This window comes from Dipodomys merriami, unplaced genomic scaffold (genome assembly GCF_024711535.1).
Source record: "Dipodomys merriami isolate MVZ:Mamm:240054 unplaced genomic scaffold, mDipMer1.0.p SCAF_21, whole genome shotgun sequence".
Classification (NCBI taxonomy): domain Eukaryota; kingdom Metazoa; phylum Chordata; class Mammalia; order Rodentia; family Heteromyidae; genus Dipodomys; species Dipodomys merriami.
The window spans coordinates 7,135,646-7,159,542 of NW_027203493.1; the positions used below are offsets into that span (position 1 = coordinate 7,135,646).

General features: G+C 50.3%; 1 protein-coding gene across 2 annotated transcripts; it reads left to right on the plus strand.

Moving 5' to 3' along the window:
• Nucleotides 1-1,994: 1,994 nt before the first annotated feature.
• On the plus strand, nucleotides 1,995-23,433 carry Spi1 (Spi-1 proto-oncogene). Of its 2 annotated transcripts, XM_070032365.1 has the most exons (6): nucleotides 1,995-2,290; nucleotides 4,743-4,839; nucleotides 15,186-15,308; nucleotides 19,012-19,199; nucleotides 19,982-20,141; nucleotides 20,970-23,433. In XM_070032365.1, exons 1-6 carry the CDS (start codon nucleotides 2,246-2,248, stop codon nucleotides 21,287-21,289), a joined length of 933 nt encoding a protein of 310 aa, XP_069888466.1. In that variant the 5' UTR covers nucleotides 1,995-2,245; the 3' UTR covers nucleotides 21,290-23,433. The 2 variants fall into 2 exon arrangements, with proteins under 2 accessions (XP_069888466.1, XP_069888467.1); XM_070032366.1 differs by lacking the exon at nucleotides 15,186-15,308.
• The last annotated feature ends 464 nt before the right edge of the window (nucleotides 23,434-23,897 follow it).

Consider the following 23,897-nt stretch of genomic DNA (forward strand, 5'->3'; position numbering starts at 1 on the left):
TTTAGAATTGACTGGAAATAGGACTCATGGGCTTTCCCCCCTGGACTGGCTTCGAATCATGAACCTTAGCTCTCAGTCTCTTGAGCAGCGAGGGTTGCAGGTGTGAGCTACCGGCGTCCGGCGTCCGCCTGAGCTCAAGCTTCTTAATGAGGAAATAAGGAGTGAGAAAGTTGCAGATGACAAGCCAGCCATCAGGGAGGGGCTTTGGTCAGAAGCCTCAGGATTATGACCTGGATTCTTTGGAGAGTCCCAAGTGCAGAAATAAATAAACACTGAGGATGGAAGTGAAGTTGACCTATGGGTGGGTTCAGGGCTGTGAATTCTTGGTCTTTTCTGGCAGCGAGGAAGCTCTACTGGCAGGAAGGAGGCAAGCTAGCTTGGTGGGAAGGGCATATCAAGCAGGGGTCAAATTATATAGAGGAGGAAACTGAACCCTCCAGTTCTTCCTCAGCAACACGGACTCACCAGAGATCAATGGAACAAAAACAAAAGCCTCTACTCAACCCTCCACTCTCCAGACTAGATCTGTATCCAGACTACATCTCTGAAGGGAAACATGTACAATATGCATCTGTATACCAACACTCTGTGAACAGCCTGAAACTTAATTATCTGTGAGGCTGCATGGATTCATGGATGGCTGGATAGACAGATATATTGGTGAATAGGTAAATGAATGAATGGTAAGGAGGAAGATGGGTAGACAGGTAGATGGATGGATAGGGCATGGGTAAACAGGTAGATAGATGATGGGTAGACATGTGGGTGGATGGATAGGTGAAAGACTGGATGGTAGATGAGCCGATGGGTAGATAGGTAGATGTGTAGGTTAGTAGATAAGTGGATGGTTGACAGGTAGAAGGATAATAATTACATGATGAATAATTACATGGTAATTATTCATGGTAATCCACATGGGTGGATGGCGGATGTGTTTGAGTGGATAATTGAATGGATAGATAAGTGAATGGATGAATAAGTGAATGGGTTGGCAGGTGGATGGGTGAATATCTACACGGATTTGTGGGTGAGTGGATGGTAGCTGTGCAAATGGGTATAGCAGATGGGTGCACAGATGGATAAATGGATAGATGGACAGACCAATGGATGACCAGATGGTTAGGTGAATGAAGAGTCAATAGACATGGAAACAGGTATTGATGGGTTCACAGCAGATGGATGGGTGGCTGTGTGGACATATAGATGGCTAGATAGACATGTACATAATCAGATGGGAAAGTGGATGACCTAACAGATAAATGGACAAATAAATGAGTATAGGGTAAACAAATGTGGTTAGATGAAGAGACAACCAGAGAGACATAGATGGATGGGAAAATAGATGAATGGATGGACATACAGGAAAGGTTTGTACACTAGGAAGACTAGAATGGTACTGAAGCGTTGGCAAGAGATGGGGAAACTGAGGAATCTGGGCTGGGAACAGAGCTCCTAAGGATATGGAAGCAGCTGTGGTGCTCAGGAAGCTGGAGGGGAAGGTGTAAGCTACAGGACCCTTCCCTAGTAGCGAGGGAGCTCACTGAAAAGACGGAAGAAGGAAGCAAAACAGCACTAGGTTCAAGGGTAGGCGAGTTCAAGAGTCCATCCTAGGTAGACCCTTGCAGGCGTATAGGGTTTAAGGAAGAGTAAGTCCTGGCAGTCCTCAGATTCGAGACCTCAACCATCCAGGCTTAGCCTATCACATAGATGCTCCAAGAAGATGGCTATTGGGTACATTGGGGTCTCAGAAGTGGGCATTGTTGGGCAAGGGATTCAAGGGCCTTGGCAGAGCTCAGGCTAAGGGGCAGCGAAGGCCTCTCAGTGGTATCGTGTGACTTTCTCCCTCCCGTCTCTCTCCCAGCCCCAGCTTCCTCTGGGCAGGGGGCCTGGCCCCCATGGCCTCCCAGGCCAGCCCCTTGAGAACCACCTGCCCCAGCCGGCCAGAGACTTCCTGTAGCGCAAGAGATTTATGCAAACGGGCTGGGGCAGTGATGTCACCCCAAGGGGACTATCTCCTAGTGGCAGGCCCTTCGATAAAATCAGGAACTTGCGCTGGCCCTGCAATGTCAAGGGAGGGGGCTCACCCAGGGCTCCTGTAGCTCAGGGGGCAGCCCTGAGCCCTGCGTTCACCCCACCACCGGCCAGCTCCCCCTCCCCGCAACGGGGCACCCCTGGCCCCATCCTGAGGGGCTCCGAACTGGCTCCCACCGAGGCAGGGGATCTGACTGGCTTGGAGTTCGGCTGGATGTTACAGGCGTGCAAAATGGAAGGGTTTCCCCTCGTCCCCCCTGTGAGTACTGGGGCTACTCCATTAGGCTAACTCAGGCCTGGGGGTGCCGGCTGCCCACGAACTCTCCAGCCCACCCGCTAGCCTCCAGCTTGCTATCAGTGGGAAGTTGGTGTTTCCTCTCGGAGCTCCTGGCCCGAGACCCAGCGAGCAAGGGGGCCATTGGCTTCCTCAGAGCATGCCCTGCCTGGCTGGCTGAGGGCTGCCGGCTGGGCCCATGGCGGGGCTGTGATCGTTGGGGCCTGAACAGTTATTTATAGATGGGTGAGGGTGGCAGGTGGGAGCCCAGGGCGCAGTGCTGGGCTGAGGCTGGTGTGGTGAGGGCTCTGAGAGCGCGCGCTGGGAGATATGGGGAGACAGGCTTGGGTGCGGAGGACAGTCCTCAGGACAGGAAGAGTCGAGGGTAGAGGCAACAGGCTGAGCGGTTTCAGCCTCTGGCCTGGGGTTGTCTTGGAGACACAGGCTGATGGAAGTCTAGGTCTTCGATGGCCAGCCTGAGGCCTGGCACAGAGGACTGGTTTTTGATCCGAAGCATCTGGGCCTAGACATCTTATAGTCCCTGAGAGGCTGGGTGGGGGCCGGGGCTGGACTGAGAGCTTGGAGGCACACCAGGCAGGAGCCTGACACAAGGCAATTATTAGGCTGAGGAATCAGGGAGAAAAGAGGCAGTGGCTGGGCCTGAGGTTGGGACTGGGATAGGACCTGGGGTCGTCGGATGGATAGGGACCAAATCTGGGGGTGAAGATGCAGGAGTCCCAGGGGTCCCTTGAGAAGGGCAGGGCGGCAGGTGGGGCCGATCTCCAGTGGTCCCTGCTCTGGATGACAGTTGCAGCCTGAGACAGGTGTTAGGCCGGAGTCCCCTGGAGAGGACCCTCTGCCCAACCCCCAGAGGACAGGGGGTAGGGAGGCACGGGGTGGGGGAGGGGGCGTGGAAGGGCTTGGCAGGGCCTGCCCACCTGACTCAGCTCCTCTCTCTACCCCACCTCAGCTCCAATCCGAGCTTCGGGAGGCACCCCAGGGCTGACATCACAGCCAGTGTCCTGCAGTAGGCTGACTGCACTGCCTGGAAACTGGGGTCTAGTGTGTGTGTGCGGGGGGGGGGGTGGAGCTCAGTGCCCACCTCTACCAGGAACCCTGTTTCCCATCAGAGGGCAGGAAGCTAGATGGCTTTGTCCCCAGGAAAGCTACAGGCCCTGCAGCATGCCTACACCATCTCTGCTCCTTGACTGCTCAGTCTGGAGCTCCAGACAGGGCAGGGTAAGGGGGCTGATCTTGGGCTTTTACCCCAGGGCCCCCAACCCTCTGTTTAACCCCAAGTGTCACTCTCAGTATCTCCTGGGAGGGTGGGCCTCAGTGCCTTGTGCAATCCTTGGGCAAATCACGGGGGCGGGGAGAGGCCCGGTGACTGTTGGGAAGACTCCGGATGTGTGCGTCCCGGCGCCCAGGCTAGTCATCAGGGGTGAAGGGAGGAGGACAGGGCAGAGGGAGGCAGAAGGAGGGGGAGCGAAGGGGAGCAGGAGGACAGGCAGGGAGAGAGGAGGAGGAGGAGGGAAAAGGAACAGAAGGACAGAGGAGAGAGAGGAAGAGGGGCAGAGGAAGGTATGGGAAGAGTAAGAAGGAGAGGGAGGGAGGAGGGAAAAGAGGAGAGGGAGGGGGGAGGAAGGAAGGGCAAAGGGTATTCCAGTGGGGGCATTGGAGAGGAGAATGAGTGAAGGATCAAGGACCTGTGTCCCTTGGCCCCAAAACTTGCCTGGCTGACCTCCGTCAAGCCATCTGCGAGGGCCATGCTGATGGTCCTGTGCTTAGGGGCAGCTGGCACAGGCTGGGGGAGAGGGAGGGGAGGCTGGGCAGGTTGGGGCAGGACACCAGGGTGCTGCGCAGACACACAGTGGCATGTGGGCTCTGTGCAAGGCTGTGGTGTGAACACTCGAAGGCCTCAATACAGTGTGTGCATGCGTGTGTCAACCCATGTAACTGCATGTGGCTGCGAGGGTGAGTGTATGATGGGGTGTGTGTGTTTGCGTGTGAGTAGGTTTATGGCAGTGTGAGCCTGTGCACACAGGGCGTGGGCATGGGGACAATAGTTAGAGGACATAAATCCCTCCCCCAGCTTGGGAAATGTCACAGGGAGCGTGCGTACATTGGGGGAGGGACTACCTTGGTATGCACGCATGTGAACAGGGTGGGGGGGCTGTGGGGAACAGACAGGCAGGGGAAGGGGCTGTGCCCTCTTTATTTAACCTTTAACCTCTGTACCCTATTGTTAAGCTCTCCTGGAACCCCGTCTCGCCTCCCTGGGACCCTGATCTCTTCCACTCCAAGCTGGGGGAGGGTTGCAGGCCCAAGGTCTGTCTCCATCAGGGAGGGTGGGGTGGAGCCCTACACAGCAGGGCTGCAAGTCAGGCTGGGGTTCTCCCCCACAACCCAGGCCCTGACATCTCTCCTCTCTCAACAGCCGTCGGAAGATCTGGTTCCCTATGACACGGATCTGTACCAACGCCCGGCTCACGAATACTACCCCTATCTCAGCAGCGATGGAGAAAGCCACAGTGGTGTGTACAGGGCGGGCTGTCCCCTCTTCCCCGGGGGAGGCCAGGGGCTGAAGAGGGAGCAAGAAGCAGCTCCCAGAGCTTCTGGGCCTCAGATGGAGTTAGTGAGGTTAGGGTAGGGGCAATGAGCTTCCTGGTCCCTATGTACGTTACAGCCCCCCATTCCTGAGCATCTCCCCGTGCCAAAGGCACGATTGGGTCCTCCCACTTTTCACTTGTCCAGTTTTTGAGGACCTTTTTTTTGGCCATGGGTCTTGAGTGCCTAGGCACTCTCCCTTAGCTCTTCAGCTCAAGGTGCGTACTCTCCCACTGGAGCTACAGCACCACTTCTGTTTTCTGGTGGTTAATTGGAGATTAAGAGTCTCACAGACTTTCCTGCCCCGGCTGGCTTTGAACAGTGATCCTCAGATCTCAGCGTCCTGAGTAGCTAGGATTACAGGGGTGAGCCACCAGCGCCGGGCTTTGATGAACATTTTCATAGACAAGGACACCAAGGCTTGAGCTGAGTGACTGTTCAGGGCCTTATGCTTGGTTTGAGGAACCCAAATTGGTTTGTCTGCTCCTTGTCCGGTGCTTTTTCCTCTGCTCTCCCACTCTTCCACTTTTCTGGCCCTGCCTCCTCTCTGTTCTTCACCCCGTTCATCTTGAACTCCCCCTGGTGCATGCCCACTCCCTGCTGAGTGCCACACAGCTGGGCAGCATCCCCTGCCTCTTTCACCAGATGCCAGCAGCACCACCCAACAGGACAACCTGAATCTCTCCATGCACTATGGCTGAATTTCCCTGGGGAGTAAAATGCACCGCCCCCTTCCCTCAGTTGAGATCTTCTGGCCAATGGAAAGTCTCCAATGACTCTAACTGAGCTGAAGTCCCAGGTTTGCTTGTAGGATAGAGGCCTGGGCCAGGGGATCTAACTGACCAGACCAAGGCCTAGCCCGTGTCTTGGAGAAAACAGGCACTCGGTGCCTAGAATCTGGTCAGGGGTCATGACAGGTCCCCACGAAGCAGATCTTGACATGTTGCCTTAGATATCCTTGAACTAAAGTTAAGTGAACCAGGTAAGGGGAAAATCCTTACTGGGGAGATTCTCCAGGGCCTCTGGGGACAGACACACAGGTGTCTGACCCCACAGATCATAGGCATGCTGGGTGGCACAGTTGAGGAGTCATCTTACCTGACAGCCACACACAGAATGGCAAGTCCTGTATTTAGGCTCATCCATCTGGAGGTCAAACTTTGAGACCAGAACTCTATCTAACATCCCGGGGGCAGGTGGTAAACCCACCTCAATGCCTTATCTGGGAATCCACAGGCTTCTTTTATGACAGATTTAAATTATCCTCTTTTGTTCCTTTAAACATAGGATTAAAGGCATGAGCCACCAGCACCTGGCTGGTGGCTGTGTGTGTGTGTGAGGCTGGGGGGTGGCAGTGTGTGTGGGAGGGGGGTCGGTTGGTCATGGGGCTTGAACTCTGGGTGCTGGGTGCTGTCCCTCAGCTCTTCAGCTCAAGGCAAGCACTCAATCATTTGAGCCACAGCACCACTTCCAGTTTTCTGGTGGTTTATTGGAGATAAGAATCTCACGGACTTTCCTGCCCAGGCTGGCTTTAAACCGAGATGCTCAGATCTCAGCCCCCTGAGTAGCTAGGATTACAGGCGTGAGCCACTGGCGCCCAGCTCTGGCTAAACATTTTTTTTAAAGATTTTTGTACATTAGTTGTACAAAGAGGATTTCATTGTGCCTCTTCCCTCCAATCACCCAACGCAGCCCATAGCCTCACTCCATCCTGTCCCCTTCTTAAAACAATGGAAACTGGTCTCATTGTTCTACTTTCATACTGCATTGACGGTACTGAGATCATACCCACCCTCTTTCTTCCTCTCCATTCACCTTCCTTTTAGCACATGGCTAATTCCTCTCTCTGGAAAACTCAGAACAAGGAGACAGGCTCTCATTGGCCTCCATTTCCCCAGCCAAGTCTGAGTGAAAGAGCACCTCACCCACCCTTCCCTCAGCACCAGTGAGGTCCTTCTGGGCTGGAAGAGAGCGCCCCCTGGTGGCTCGGGCCCAGCAAGCTCAGTGCTGGGACCCTTCTTCCTTTGCTCCACTCACTCTCAGCCCCATCTGCTTTCAATTCACCAGGTTTAGGAGTCTTTCCTTTGGGTCTTTCACAGCCTCACTCTTCCATCCTGTAGCTGAAGGTGCTGCCCACTTACTTAGAAACCAGCTATGATGGGCCTGGGCGGATGGAGTGAGGGCTTCATAGAATGCCAGGCTTTCCCTGGCTCCCGGCTACAAGGCTTCCTTGTATCTGGGGATGAAGCTCTAAGAACTCCTGAAGCCCTGCACTGAGAGCTTGTGCCTGCCTGGGCTGGGAAGGTGGCTCAGTGGTAGAATGCTTGCCTTGCATGCATGAGGCCCTGGGTTCGATTCCTCAGCACCACATAAGCAAAAAGAAAAAAGCTGGAAGTGGTGCTGTGGCTCAAGTGGTAGAGCGCTAGCCTTGAGCTGAAGAGCTGAGGGACAGTGCCCAGGCCCAGAGTTCAGGCCCCATGACCGGACCAAAAAAAAAAAAAAAAGAGCTTGTGCCTGTAATTCTAGCTACACAGGAGGCTGAGATCTGAGGATCAAGGTTCAGAGACAGCCCAGGCAAGAAAGTCTGTGAAACTTGTATGTCCAATTAACCACCAAAAAGCCAGAGATGGAGCTGTGGCTCAAGTGGTAGAGCACTATCCTTGAGCAAAAGAAAGCTCAGGGACAGTGTCCAGGCCCTGAGTTTAAGCCTCGGGACCAGCACAAAAAAACAATAATAACTTCTGGTTGGACATCTGGTTGTTCTACTTTGAGCATGAGCCCTAATTCTCCCAAAGATTCCTTTACTACCTCCAGCTGTCCTTGAATTGCCCTCTCCCCTCCCCTGGATTATGGTGAGGTCTGAAGACTCTAGAAAGAAGACCACTCCCCATCCTTCCACCAATTCCCACTTGTCCTTTGTGCCCATATTTTTGGATAGTGATGCTTAATGGAAAGGCTTTGGGGTGGACCTTGGTCAGACTTGGCTCCACCTACTCACCAGCTATGCTAGCCCTGGGCAAGTAGTAACCTAACCTCTCTGCATCTGTAAAGCTGAGAGAAAAAAAAGTCTCAGAGTTGTGATGGCTCAGTGAGCTAATGGATAAGAGGTCCTGCCCTCTGCTGAGAACAAGGCTCAGGAACTTCTCAGTAATGCTTGTTAACTTTACTGTAGCCCCAAGAAAGGAAGGCCAAACAGTAAGGAGAGCAGAAGCAAAGGGCTCTGGTGACCGATCAACTGGGGTATTTGCCTACGAACCAGCTGCCCAGCCAACCACTCAGCCATCTATTCATTCACCTTCCCAATTACCCATTCTCTCATCTACCTAAACCCCACGGGTCCTCCCACCCACTCACCCATTTATCCAGCCATCCTTCCAACCCAGTACGCTCTTCTGCTTCCCTTATTGGACCTTCCATCAAAGAGTCTCTGAGTGTTTGTCACAAACCGAACACTCTTGCAGGCCTCTGATGGTCCGTGTTGAGTAAATCAAACAAGCCGATGCTCTCCTGGAGCTTATGTTCCATCCAAGGGACAGAAAATAAATAGTTGAATAAGCAAACTGTAATAATAAGGCCTACAAAATGCAGTGATGTCAGGCAGTGTTTAGTGGGAGGCCACTGTCATGTGAGTGATCCGGGCAGCTGTTGAGATGGCAGTGGTGTTGAAATCTGAATGAAGAGGGGGAACTGTGCGTGGGAAGGCAGGAAGGGGAGGGCTTCCAGTTACAGGTAGTGGAAGAACACTAGTGCAGGACTGACTCAGAAGGCTCAGTAGCGGCCAGATCACAAAAGGCTTGAAGAAGCCAGATGACTCATGCCTGTAAGCCTAGCGACTCAGGAGGCTGAGATCTGAGGATTGTAGTTCAAAGCCATCTAGGGCAGAAAAGTCCATGAGATTCTTATTTTCAATTAACCACTTAAAAACTGGAGGTAGTGCTCAAAGTGGTAGAGTGTTAGCCTTGAGCAAAAGAGTTCAGGGACAGCACTCAGGCCCTGAGTTCAAATCCCATAACCAAAAAAAAAAAAAAAGCTTGAAGGAGTATGGATTTCATCCTACAGGAGTTTTCTTTGTTTATAAAACAAACTCAAAGCCTCCCACATCCAAATACTTATTGCCAAAATTTAAGAAATACAATAATATGTGAAGAAAAACATTCCCCTCTCTTTCCTCTTACGCTCAACTGTTGACACCATGAATCTTTGCAGAGGTTTTATTCTGTACTTAGCAACCTACACATCTGCAAATGTACACATACACACAGGCATATACTATTCCTTCAAAAATGGAATTGACATCTCATGCTGCTCTGCAGTTTGCTATTTTTTACTTTGACTATAGACATCCAATAAATGTGCAAAGCTGTGAAATGGAGACCTTGGGTATTATTCATTCACAGCTTTGGTTTTTATGAGGGCCTTCCAGGGGGTGAGCAGAGATGAATCAGCTCCATTTTCAGTTTGAGATACGGTCTGTTCACATGTACGGTGAAAGGGAATTTGACTAGTAACTCAGAACCTACACATGCTCGGGTGAATATTCCTGTCAGCTGAGCCATGTGGTATCCTTTGGTTACCTGTACTTTCTTGTCCCAGTTTCTAAGGGTCACTGTTAAAAGACAGCCAGGCACTGGTGGTTCGAAGCCAGCCCAGGCAGGAAACTCTTTATCTTCAATTAACTACCAGAAAGCTGGAAGTGGTGCTATGGCTCAAAGTGGTAGAGCACTAGCCTTGAGCAAAAAAGCTTAGGGACAGTGCCCAGGCACTGAGTTCAAGCCCCAAGACCTGTAAAACAAAACAAAACAAAAACAGATTTCTGGGATTCATCCCCCTTCCTCATTGCCATCTGGAGTAACCATGCCTGATATTTAACCCCTCAGTGTCATAATTTCCTCATAACAATGCCAAATACACAGGACTATTCTAAGGACTGAGTGAGTGATGATCCGTAAAATGCTCAGAACAGATCCTGGCAAACAATGAATGGATTGTCTTTGTAGTCTCCCCAGCAAGGATGGGTGGTAGGTAAGGTTGTTGCTGTATCATTTTGTATTTTATCTCTTATCTTTATTTTGTGCTTTTGATTGTATATTGAATTCAGGTTGAAAATGAGTTTTTCCCTTAGGTAAACCCCCCTTTTTTGGTAGTACTTGAATTTGAATTCAGGGCCCTGCCAGGCAGGCACTCCTTAAAATTTTTTAAATATTTCTCCATTTTCTAGTATTTATTATTGTTTTCATTACAAAGTCTGATGTTATTCATGTTCTTATTTGGATTTGTGCGTGTGTTGGGGGGGTGCTGGTCCTGGGGCTTCAACTCCAGGTCTGGGTGCTGAGCTTTTCTTTTTTTTTTGCTCAAGGCTAGTGCTCTACCATTTGAGCCACAGTGCCATTTCTATGTTCTTGGTGGTTATTTGGAGATAAAAGAACTTTTCTGCTTGGGCTGGCTTTGATCCTCAACAGGCATGAGCCACCAACACTTGGCCTTCATTAAACTTTGTTTGCCAGTCCTGGGTATTAAACTCAGGGCCTGGGCACCATCCCTGAGCTTCTTTTTGCTAAAGGCTAGTAATCTACCACTTGAGCCACAGTGCCTGTTCTGGCTTTTTCTGCTTATGTGGTACTGAGGAATTGAACCTAGGACTTCATGCATGCTAGGCAAGCATTCTACCACTAAGCCACATTCCCAGCCTCTTCAATAAACTTTTTTTTTTTTTTTTGTCAGTTGTGGGGCCTGAACTCTGGGCCTGGGCGCTGTCCCTCAGCTATGCAGCTGAAGGCTAGCACTACCACTTGAGCCACAGTGCCACTTCTGGTTTTTTCTGCTTATGTGGTGCTAAGGAATCGAATCCAGGGCCTCATGCATGCAAGGCAAGCACTTTACCACTGAGCCACCTTTCCTGTGTGTGTGTGTGTGTGTGTGTGTGTGTGTGTGTGTGTGTGTGCATGTGTGTGTGTGTGTTTGTGTTGGTTGTGGGTCTTGAACTCTGGGCCTAGGTGCTGCCCCTCAGCCCTTCAGCTCAAGGCTAGCACTCTACCACTTGAGCCACAGCACCACTTCTGGTATTCTGGTGGTTAACTGGAGATAAGAGTCTCACTGACTTTCTTGTCCGGACTGGGTGTGAACCACAATCCTCAGATCTCATCCTCCTGAGTAGCTAGGATTACAGGCATGAGCCACTGGCACCCAGCTTTCAATAAACTTTTTGAAAGTTCCTTCTGGCTGATGGGTGGAGAATAGATGGAAGGGGATAAAAGGAAGAGATGGGAGGGATAGAAGGACAGCAGCTGGGAGAGAGGATGTAGAGGGTGCTGGAACAGTTGAGGCAGGCGATGGTAGAGGTGAGGACAAGCTGGTGGCAGTATCAGACAAGGACAGGAAGGCGTGAAACAGATTCAGAAAGTGTTAACATTTTTTTTCTTTTTGGTCATTTGTGGGGCCTGAATTCTGGGCCTGGGCTCTGTTCCTCAGCTCTTTTAGCTCAAGGCTAGTGCTCTACCACTTCCAGCTTTTTCTGCTTATGAGCTGCTGAGGAATCAAACCCAGGGCCTCATGCATGCAAGGTAAGCGCTCTACCACTGAGCCACCTTCCCAGCCCCAAGATTTACTATTTTTAAAAATTATTTTTTTGTGTGTGTATTTGATCTTGAACTCAGGACCTTTTACCCCCATTGGACATTTTCATTGGTGCTCTACCACTTGAGCCACACCTACACTTTTGGCTTTGTGCTGGTTAATTGAGGATGACAGTCTCAGCTTTGTCTCCTCCAGCTGGCTCTGAACAGTGATTTTCAGATCTTAGCCTCCTGAATAGCTCAGATTCTAGGCATGAGCCACTGCCTGGTTTATCCTAGCCCTTTTAAAGTATGTGGATATGTAGTATTGAATACATTATGAAACCATCATTGCCATCCATCTCCCAAACCCTTTGCATCTTGCAAACCTGGATTCTGTCCCTATTAGACATAAACCCTCTATCCCCATTCTCCTCCAGCCCTGGCTGTAGTCAATAGGGTCTAATAGAGTTCAGAATCCTCACATAAATGGCATCTCATGGTGTTTGTCTTTTTTTTTTTTTTTCTCGGTTATAGGGCTTGAACTCTGGGTGTGGATGTTGTCCCTCAGCTCTTCAGCTCAAGGCTAGCACTCTACCACTTGAGCCACAGTGCCAGTTCCAGTTTTCTGGTTTATTGGAGATAAGAGTCTCACGGACTTTCCTGTCTGGGCTGGCTTTGAATTGTGATCCTCAGCTGTCAGCCTTCTGAGTAGCTAGATAACAGGCATGAGCCACCCGCACCTGGATAATGTTTGTTCTTTTGTAAATGGATCATTTCACCTAGCTGAACACCCTCAAGTTTCATCTATGTTATGCATATAGATGTGTCAGAATTTCCCTACTAATTATGGTCAGTTAACTCCTCCCTCCCTCCCTTCCCCTTCCTTCTTTCCTTCCTTCCTTCCCTCCTTCCTTCCTGCCTGCCTTCCTTCCTTCCTTCTTTCCTTCTTTCTTTCTTTCCCTCCCTCCTTCCCTTCCTTCTTTTTTTTTTGGTGGTACTGGGGTTTGAACTTAGGACTTTGTGTTTTCTGGGAAAGTATAATTCCACATGAACCACCCCTCCAGCCCAATATCCCATTGTATGTATGTATATCTCCTGCTTTGCCTATTTGCTCATCTATTGATGGATACTTCGAGTGCTCCTACTTTTTGGCTATTGTGAATAATGCTGCAAGTAACATGGTGTACACCTAGTTCTTCAAGTATTTGATTTAAATTCTTTCGGATATATACCCCGAAGAGGAATTTGTGAGTCCTATGGTGATTCTATTTTTAATTTCTCTCAGGAACTGCCATACTATTTTCCACAGCGGCTACGCCATTTTTGCAAGCCCACTGACAATGCACATCTTGAGCCACACTTGTCATTTTCTGTTGCTTTTGTTTGTTGAATGCTGGTCATCCTAATGGGTGTGCTCCAACTTGCCTTTTCTGATGGAGGAGAAAAAGAGAACATTTCTCTTCCAAAGTGTCACTCTTTCTCCATCATCCATCCACCCACATACCCAACCTGTTGGCCATCTACTCTTTCATCCTTCATAATCCCATCAATTTCTCTCTCTCTCTCTCACACACACACACACACACACACACACATCTAATCATCCATTCATCCTCCTCTCCTCTCCTACTGAGCACACCGCCCATCTCCCACTGACCTATCTATCCAAATAAATATACCAGCTATCGTTTATACATAGAGCAAATAAAATATAGGTCCTACCAGACTTATTTTTGTAACAAGGAAGGTAATCATGATAGGAAGAAGAGAGTAATAAATGCCATGAGACCTGTAGCTCTCTGAGCCTGTTTCTATATATGAACAATTTTCAGGAGGGGCTAGGCTCTAGAACTCGGGGGTCCAATGGAGTGTGTGATTTCCTCTGAAAGGTTTTTCTTGGCTCCTCTTTTCTTGATTTCTCATCCTTCTCTGTTTTGAATGCTTTGCTGCAACCAAGGGGAAAGCTCTGGTTTCAGACTCTGTTTCTTTGCTGAGGAGCTAAGGTCAAACAAATGACTCTTAAGGCTTGATTTTATGTGTCGTGGTGGGGGATGTTTTGAATATTATTTTACCTTATTTTTTTGTTGTGGTGATAACTGAGTAAGAATAGGGATGTGTAAGTGGGATTTGGGTTTAGGGGAGGGAGTTGGTTTAGAGGTAGAAGATCAAGACAAATGGGTTATTTCTGGCCAGATAGATGGGTAGTAGCTGAATGGGTAATGATTGGATGGATAAGTGGACGATGGTTAGATGGACGATGGTGTACTGACTGGATGATGGATGACCTGAGGGGCATGGTGGACAGGCTCTCAGTTCTTTCTCGGAGTCACCACAGGTCTTCCTTAAAGCTTTCATTGTTCTTCCGAGATGGAATGGTTTGAGTTCAGTCTCTGGAGTTAGGCAGAAAGGGATTTGGATCTTGACTATCAACAATTGCTTTAGACACAGGGCTTAATATCTTTGTCATAATTTCCATGCATAAAAAAGGAAGTTTGTTCAGTGGGAAGAGTATATGAAATAAATAATGTAGATTAAATGTCTTAACACACTGTCTGGAACATTAAAAAAAAAATTACACTCCTAGAAGGGCTCTGGTGGCTCACCCCTGTAATCTTAGCTACTTAGGAAGTTGAGATCTGAGGATCAAGGTTCAAAGCCAGCCTGGGCAGGAAAATCCACGAGACTCTTTTTTTTTTGGGGGGGGTCCAGTCGTGGGGCCTGAACTCTGGGCCTGGTCACTGTCCCTCAGCTCTTCAGCTCAAGGCTAGCGCTCTACCACTTGAGCCACAGCGTCACTTCCGGCCTTTTTTTTTCTGCTTATGTGGTGCTGAGGAATTGAACCCAGGACCTCAAGCATGTAAGGCAAGCACTCTACCACTGAGCCACCTTTGCAGCCCTCTAGGAGACTCTTATCTCCAAAGAATCACAAAGAAGCCCAGCGCTGCTGGCTCACGCCTGTAATCCTAGCTACTCCGGAGGCTGAGATCTGAGGATCACGGTTCAAAGCCAGCCCAGGCAGGAGAGTCCTTGAGACTCTTATCTCCAATAAACCACTAGAAAACCAGAAGTGGCTCTGTGGCTCAAGTGGCAGAGTGATCGCCTTGAGCTGAAGAGCGCAGGGACAGCACCCAAGTCCAGAGTTCAAGCCCCACGACTGACCAAAAAAAAAAAAAAAAGAATCACAAAGAAGGAGGAAGTGAAGGTATGGTTCAAAGGAGTAGAGTGCTAGCCTTGAGCAAAAAAGCTCAGGGGTCAGTGCCCAGGCTCTGAGTTCAAGCCCTATGGCTGATGACAAAAAGAAAAACCAACACACACACACACACACACACACACTCAAAGTTAACTTTCATTGATCATTGTAATCAACTACTGACACCTACTAGGAGTTATGCACCTACCAGGCTACAGTAAGGCGCTCCCAAGCTCTCTCATTCTTTTGAGGAGCTGAGAGGGTGTATGAGTGGCCTCTAGGAGGACAGCCTGGAGAGCCCAATGAAGTGACAAAGGGATAAATGAATGTATTCAGAGCAGATAGAGGCCCTTTGTGCAGGGCTGCTGCCCTCTGTACTGTGATTGAGTTCTCATATTCTTGGGGGGGGAGAAGGATGGGATGTTCTTGCCCATAGGCAGCATTTATTACAATTGCCCCAGCACCCAAATAAGGGAAAAGCAAAGTATCTGTTGGGTCTTTTGCAGCCCTAATTGTAATTCTCTATCAGGACTCCCGAAATCTCCTGAGGGGTCTGTGGGATGCAGACTCCCTCACCCCCATCAGTGTCCTGGGTCCCAGGCCTCCTGTGAGGGTCTTGAGCCTGTTTTCCAGTGCTTAAGTGACTGGCAAGGTGAGCAGAGAACAGCTTGGGGAAATGAATCTGAAGCGGATTAGCGCAGGGTGGGATTGGGGAGGGACGGCATTCAGGTGCCCCTCACCCCACACCGGGAGAGCAGCGGGCACTCAGACTCACCTTGACCTGCAGCTGGAGTGCGTTTGGAATGAGGATTGGAAGGCAAGATCTGGGCACTTTACCTTGGGCAGGGGAAGGCTAAGGGCGAGGGCCAGGGACTGGAGCAGGACTCTGCGGGTGAAGAAGAAGCTGGATTCCATTTCCAGATCCCAGAGCCCATGGCAGCCCTCCCACTAAAAGTCAGGAATCTTGTTCATGCACTGCAAGACAGGAATGCAAATTAAGTTTGTCTGTCTGTCTGTGTTTTCTTTTAAGTTTGTATACATCTCCCCCAACCCCAAAGCTGGAGAGCAAAGCCAGGCCATGTGCAGACCTGTTAGGCACCTCTCCAGCCCTTGTTCCTTTCAGACAGAATCTTGGTATATAACTCGGATTGGCCTTGACCTGGCTATATTACCCAGGCTGTCACCAAACTCTCAATCTTCCTGAGGTTGGGGATTATAGCCATGCTAATTGTTTTTAGAATAAAATATCAAGCCAGGTACCGGTGACTCACACCAGTAATCCTAGCTACTCGGGAGACTGAGATCTGAGGATCACTGTTCAAAGCCAGCCAGGGCAGGAAAGTCTGTGAGACTCTTATCTCCAATTAACTACCAGAAAACCTCTGTGGCTCAAGTAGTAGAGCACTTTACTTGAGCTGAAGAGCTCAGGGACAGCACCCAAGCCTAGAGTTCAAGCCCCACAACTGACAACAACAACAACAACAACAAAAGTCAATATGGTGATGACAGTTAATGCTGACCCTTACTTTGCGCAAGGTTCTATTCTTTTTTTTTTTTTGGTCAGTCATGGGGCTTGAACTCTAGGCCTGGGCACTGTCCCTGAACTCTTCAGCTCAAGGCTAGCAGTTTACCACTTGAGCCACAGTGCCATTTCTAGTTTTCTGATGTTTTATCGGAAATAAGAGTCTCAAAGACTTTCTTGCCTGAGATGGCTTTGAACCATAATCCTCAGATCTCAGCCTCCTGAGTAGCTAGAATTACGGGATGAGCCACCGGGGCTCAGCTGCGCGGTTCTAGTCTAAGCACTTATAGGCTTTTTTTTAAAAACCCTCAGAACAAGCTGATAAGATGGGTGTAATTATTAGCCCCACTTAGAGGAGGAAATAGACCTTAAGAAATGGAAAGGCCTGGGGCGGGAAGGTGGCTCAGTGGTAGAGCACTTGCCTTGCATGCTTGAGGCCCTGGATTCGATTCCTCAGCACCACATAAGAAAAAAGCTGGAAGTGGTGCTGTGGCTCAAGTGGTAGAGTGCGAGCCTTGAGCTGAAGAGCTGAGGGACAGTGCCCAGGCCCAGAGTTCAGGCCCCACGACCGGACCCAAAAAAAAAAAAAAAAAGAAAAGAAATGGAAAGGCCTACCTTATGTCACACAGCAACCAGGATTTCAATCCTGTTCTACTTTGCTCCCAAATCATGTGCCTTCTCTCTTTATGTGATATGTATGGTTTCTTAGTCTCATGCCTGAATTGTGTTGAAATGATTTTAGACTTGGAAAGGCCCAGGTGTATCTCTGACTTTTAAAATAGAGTATCAAGCTGTGTACCAATGGCTCACATGTGTAATACTAGCTACTCAAGAGGCTGAGATCTAAGGATCATACTACAAAGCCAGCCCAGGAAGTAAAAGCAATAGACCCTTATCTCCAATTAAACAGTAAGAAGCCGGAAGAAAAGGCTAACCAAGATCATGAGGCTGAGTTCAAGACCCAGAAAGAAGAAAAAGCTAAGCAAGTGTTCAAGGCCCTCAGCCAAGTGCTGGTGGCTCACACCTGCAATCCTAGCTACTCAGATAGCTGAGATGTGAGGGTCATGACTCAAAGTCAGCCTAGGCAGGAAAATCCAAGAGATTCTAATATCCAATTCAACAACAAACTGGAAGTAGAGCTGTGGTTAAATTGGGAGCGTGCTAGCCTTGAGTACAAAAGCTCAGGGACAGAGCCCAGGCCCTGAGTTCAAGTCCCAGGATGGTCAAAAAAAAAAGTGAAAGGCCCTGAGTTCAGGCTCCAATACTGGAATGAAAGGAAGAAGGAAGGAAAGAAGAAGGAAGGAAGGAAGGAAGGAAGGAAGGAAGGAAAAAAGTTGGGAAGGTAGGGAAATTTGAGGCTCAGGAAGAAAAAATGACTTGTTCTTGGTTACATAGCAAAATCACTATTTGTCAGGACTAGGAGTCCTATAATACACAGTCCATAGCCGAAAAAAAGTCATTTCTTAAGGATATGTGAGCCTGTATTGTGCAAGAAGAAAGACGCACAGACATCTGTGTATGCCAGACACTGAGCTGGTCTGCCATCTTAGACACTCCGTATATAAGACACATTAAAAAAAGCCCTCTTTATCTCTACCCCACACTTTCTTTGGGACCCCAAATTGTACTGAAGAAGTCCATGAGACACAGCAGTTTTCACAGCAGGTTGAATATGGTGCCCAGAGAAACCACATCAGAGATCTGCCCTAGTCCCGTGATAGAGCCATGGGCAAGGTAGCTGCCGCCCAGATTTGAGTCTACCCTGACATAGACTTGGGGTATCCACAGGAACTTTATAGGGGAAATCTCTGGTTATGGCAACCTCCCCAGAACACAGGTCCAGTGGTCCATGGTTGTGGGTTTCAAACAGTAGCGTGGTGTTGTCAGAGTTCTGTGTGTACATGTATGAGGAAGGTCAGCCCTGTGACCTGGCTATGTGACAAGGCTGTGTGCATGTGACCGGGCAGCTGGACGCTCGGAATCACCTTTCCCAAAAGCCTGATCTAGCATTAGGGCTTTGGACAAATGTGAACTCATTTGTCCACCGGGGCCAGACAGACCCAAGATCACAGAGCAGGTAAATGGGGTTCAGACAACCAGGCTCAGAAGCCCTCATCCCTGTGCCCACCTAGGAAACCTAAAATGGTTGTTGAGAACTTGGACTTTGCTTCAGGCCTGGGTTCTGGCTCTATCATGGTGGATGCCCTTGACCTTGGGAAGGTTGACTAGCTTCTCCAAGCCTCAGTGTTCCTAACAAAGCAGGAACTATGCATTAAGCATTAGATTGGCTAAGGTAGCCCAGAACTGGTAGCTCATGCCTATAAGCCCTAGTTACTCAGGAGGCCGAGATCTGAGGATCAAAGTTCAAAGCCAGGTTGGGCTGGAAAGTCCATGAGACTATCTCTATTAATTTTTTTTTTTTTTGGGTCCGGTTGTGGGGCCTGAACTCTGGGCCTGGGCGCTGTCCCTCAGCTCTTCAGCTCAAGGCTAGCGCTCTACCACTTGAGCCACAGTGCCACTTCCGGCTTTTTTTCTTTTTGCTTATGTGGTGCTGAGGAATCGAACCCAGGGCCTCATGTATGCAAGGCAAGTGCTCTACCACTAAGCCACCTTCCCAGCCCGAGACTATCTCTAATTAGCCATCAAAAAGCTGGAAGTGGAGCTGCTGTGGCTTAAGTGGTAGAGAGCTAGCCTTGAAGTAAAGAGCTAAGGGACAGTGCTCAGGCCCTGAGTTCAAACCCCAATAATGGCACACACACACAAAAAGGATGCTTTGTGCAAACTTCCAGCCATGTCATCCTGGCTCACCTCATCCTGCCTGCTGTCCCCACAGATCATTACTGGGACTTCCACCCACACCACGTGCACAGTGAGTTCGAGAGCTTTCCCGAGAACCACTTCACGGAGCTGCAGAGTGTGCAGCCGCCCCAGCTGCAGCAGCTCTACCGCCACATGGAGCTGGAGCAGATGCACGTGCTCGACACTCCCATGGTGTCACCCCACAGCAGCCTCAGCCACCAGGTGCATGCCGCCTGCCAGCCTCTGTCCCCTCGATCACGCCAGGCCCCTGGAGAGGCCCCAAAGCATCTCAGGGAGCTGACTTAGTATGCTCTTACTCAGCATGGCTTACTGCCCTGCAGCCAGAACACTGACATCCCCCCTCCGCCAACCCTGGGATCTTATCTCCTGTCATTAAAGGATGGATGGATCCCAGATGATCCCCAAATTCTTGTCTATTCTCTCCACTCACACCTGGCTGGGGTCTTTACTAATTGAAATCTCTACTTCCAGTCCCTTCCTACCTCTGACATCTGAGTCACTAAACACGGACCTGTGCTGATCTCCCCTTCCTCCCCCTCCCCCTGACCTCCAGTATTGACACTTCTCTGTTCCAGGGGTCCTGACCCCCACTTGTGGTCTGTGTGGACTTTTATCACCCCTCACTAACCTCTATGATCTCTCTACTTGCTCATCATCCCATTATTAAGAACCATTATGGTCAGGATTATCACTGCTCCCCAGCCCTCCCTCTCTGTCCCCAGAACTGCTGTCCAACCAGACAGCACCTTTGCAGGTATGAGAACAGGCGCTCCTTCCCCTGCCCCGAGCCACAGAGCCAGCTGTCAGCAGTCCTGCACCGGCATTCCTGTGCATGGTGACCCAACCTGGCCTCTAGTTCCGCCATAATTCCATCTCCCAGCAGAGCATCCCAAGACTCCCTCTCCCCTCACTCAGACCCTCGGAGCCAGCCGCAGCCCTGATGCTTGTCCCTTACTGACCCCACCCCCTTCCCACACCTCCAGGTCTCCTACCTGCCCCGGATGTGCCTCCCTTACCAATCCCTGTCCCCAGCCCAGCCCAGCTCAGATGAGGAGGGCGAGCGGCAGAGCCCCCCGCTGGAGGTGTCTGATGGGGAGGCTGACGGCCTGGAGTCTGGGCCAGGCCTCCTGCACGGAGAGACAGGTAAGGGCCAGCCCCTGACCCCTCCAGGGTCAGCCAGTGGTCCTGACCTGACCCTGGCTGTGTCTGGACCTTTCCCATCCCAGCCAAGGCCAAATGACCCAGCAGCCATGCCAGTGTGATGTGTGCACATTTTGTGGGGGCTTCTGAGGCTCTGTGACTGAGCGGGTGCCTGTGAGCACGTGTGAGTGTGAGGGTGGGTGCATCTTCATATCTGTGCTGTGTATGTGAATGAGTGAACTGTGAGTGTGCATAGGTGTGGACATGCATGTGGACACATGTGAGCAGATAGGAGCATGTGTGTTATGGAGCTGTATACAGAGGTTTGTATCTGTGTGCATTTGCACGTGGATGTATATGTGTATATGGAGGTGTGTGTGTATGTATGGAAGTGTATAGGTGTGCATATAGGTGAATGTGTGTATCTATGTGCACGTGTGTGTATGGAATTGTGCATGTGTGCATATGGATGTATGCATATGGGTATGTGTGTATATGTGTGTATGGAGTTGCAGGTGTATGTGCACACAAATGATGTGTGAGATTGGGTATATATATGTGCATATGGGGGGACATGTGTATGGAGGTGTGCAAGTGTGCATATGCAATGTGTGTATGTGTGTATATTTGGGTGCATGTGCATGCATGCATACATGGAGGTGTGAGTGCATGTGCGCGCGCGTGGGCATGTGCATGCGTGTGCACGTCGGTGTGTATACATGTCAGTGCGCGTGCACATACATGTGTGTCTGTGGGTGCACACCCGTGTACATACATGCACATAGGAGGGGGGTCCCTGAGTCCGCACCCCGGCCGGCCCCTCCCCTACAGGCAGCAAGAAGAAGATCCGCCTGTACCAGTTCCTGCTGGACCTGCTGCGCAGCGGCGACATGAAGGACAGCATCTGGTGGGTGGACAAGGACAAGGGCACCTTCCAGTTCTCGTCCAAGCACAAGGAGGCGCTGGCGCACCGCTGGGGCATCCAGAAGGGCAACCGCAAGAAGATGACCTACCAGAAGATGGCGCGCGCGCTGCGCAACTACAGCAAGACGGGCGAGGTGAAGAAGGTGAAGAAGAAGCTCACCTACCAGTTCAGCGGGGAGGTGCTGGGCCGCGGGGGCCTGGCCGAGCGCCGCCACCCGGCGCACTGAGCCCCGCGCCCGCCCGGCCGCCCGGCCGCCCGCCCGCCGCCGCCTGGCCGGGGACCCCGCCGCCCGCCGGCCATAGCATTAACCCCGCGCCGGGCCCGGACTCAGGGAGGACGCTCCCGGCGGGGCGCAGGCAGGACTGCCGGGGAGGGGGGGCCCGGACCCGCACCCCTCCTTCCAACACCCCCTCCACCCCCACCCCCCTCCCTCTGGACTCTGCCTGGGCGTCGGCGGACCCCACCCCAGGGTCAGCCTCGCTTTGTGACCACGGGTGCTTCCTTGGGAGCCTGAGGTCATCCCACCCACCCGTGTAAGTTCGACCCTCCCTTCAGCGACGCCCCCCCCATCCACCCGCCTCCCCCAGCTCCAGTAGAATTATTCTCAGCGACTTCTCTGGCGGCTCTGGTGGCTCACTGCCTGGAATCCTAGCTTCTTAGGGTGAGGATCGCGGTTGGTTCGAAGATAGCCTGAGCAGGAAAAATCCTCCGTGAGACGCTTCATCTCCAGTGGGCCAGCCGCCAGTGGGAAGGGGGTGCTGTGGCTCAAGTGGTAGAGCGCCAGCTTTGAGTGAGAAAGCAAAGGAACAGAGCCCCAGCCCCGAGTTCAATCCCACAGTTCTTGTGCATCTCCTCTGGGCACAGCGACATCTCTTTTCCTCATCTGTCCATTGGGTGTTTACCTTGGATAGGTTTGAATCCAACCCTGGCAAAAAAGTCTATGAGATTCTTTTTTTTTTTTTTTTTTTTTGGGGGGTCGGTCGTGGGGCCTGAACTCTGGGCCTGTGCGCTGTCCCTCAGCTCTTCAGCTCAAGGCTAGTGCTCTACCACTTGAGCCACAGCGCCACTTCCAGCTTTTTTTTTTTTTTTTTTCTGCTTATGTGGTGCTGAGGAATGGAATCCAGGCCTTATGCATGCAAGGCAAGCACTCTACCACTGAGCCACCTTCCCAGCCTCCTAAGAGATTCTTAGCTCCAATTAACCACCAAAAAAGCCAGAAGTGGAGCTGTGACTCAAGTGACAGGCACTAGCCTTGAGCAAAAAAACTCCCAGACAGCTCCCAGGCCCTAAGTTCAAGCTCCATTATCACACACACACACACACACACACACACACACACACACACACACACACACACACACACACACACACACACACACACACACACACACACACACACACACAGTGGTTAAAAATAAAAGAACTGGGCGCCCGTGTCTCACGCCTGTAATCCTAGCTACTCAGGAGGCTGAGATATAAGGATTGCAGTTCAAAGCCAGCCAGGGCAGAAAAGGCCATGAGACTCTTATCTCCAATAAACCACTCAGAAAACTGAAAGTGGAGCTGTGGCTCCAGTGGTAGAATGCTAGTCTTGAGCTGAAGAGCTAAGGGACAGCGCCCAGGCCCAGAGTTCAAGCCCCATGACTGAACAAACAAACAAACAAATAAATAAAAATAAAGGGAAGGCTGGCCATTGGTGGTGCATGCTTTTAATTCTATCTACCCAGAATGCTGAGATCTGAGGATAGAGGTTTGAAGCCAGCCCAGTCAGAAAAGTCCATGTGACTCTTATCTCCAAGTAACCATCAAAAAAGCTTGAAGTGGAGCTGTGGCTCAAGTGGTAGGACTCCAGCCTTGAGTAAAAAATTTAAGGGACAGTGTGAGGATCAGTTCAAGCCTCAGTATTGGAACTAACTTGATGGAAAGAATGGTTTTGAATGTTTAAAGGGGAAGGAAGTTTTTTATCATCTGGAAAATATTTGCATATGGAATCATTCTCTTTGCATAGAGGGAAATAATTGCTCTTTTTGGAAACTGATGTTGGTGGAAGGGAGTCACAAGTGATTTGCTTTTTTTTTTTTTTTTTTTTTGGTCACGGGTCTACCCCGGACTCTTTTGCTCAAGGCTAGTGTTCTACCACTTTGCTCCACTTCCAGTTTGAAGATGAGGCTGGCTTTGAACTACAATCCTCAGATCTCAGCCTCCTGAGTAACTAGGATTGCAGGTGTGAACCACCAGTGCCAGCCTTGTTTTGCTTCTTTCTGTAATAAGAAATGACCTCAAAGGATGGGAGTCCAAACCCAGGGAGAGAGAGACACAGTGGGCTGGAGAGATGCAAAACACCTGGCAGTCATCTTTTGGTCATCTTGATGACTTTGTCTTTTCTGTCTTCTACCTTGGGGGGTACATTTAGAGATTTACTCTTGTGCCCTCACTAGCAGGCTCACCCAGCCCTTTTCCTGAGTGATATCTGCCCCCAACATCTCTTCCCCACCTGGCCTTGGACTAAGCCAGCATTCCACAACATGAAGCCAGCCGGACCCCTTATGGTGTGACAACATGGGTCAGCTACTAAGAATGAGCATTGATTGGTTGGTTCACTGTGTTCTACATGCTGTCGGTGTCCTAGGACTTTTCCTTTGTGAACCCACTTCATACATGTGATGATCCTATCTGGTGGGTGCTGTGATCCTCAGCCCACTTCACAGAAGAGAAAACCAAGGCATTGTGGGCTTAGCCAACAAGATGGCAAAACTCAAGCAGCCAGTGTCAAGGCCTGTGGGCGCCATTGCCCAGCCAGGTGCTCTTGGTCCTTTCGTGCAAGGCTATGAGCC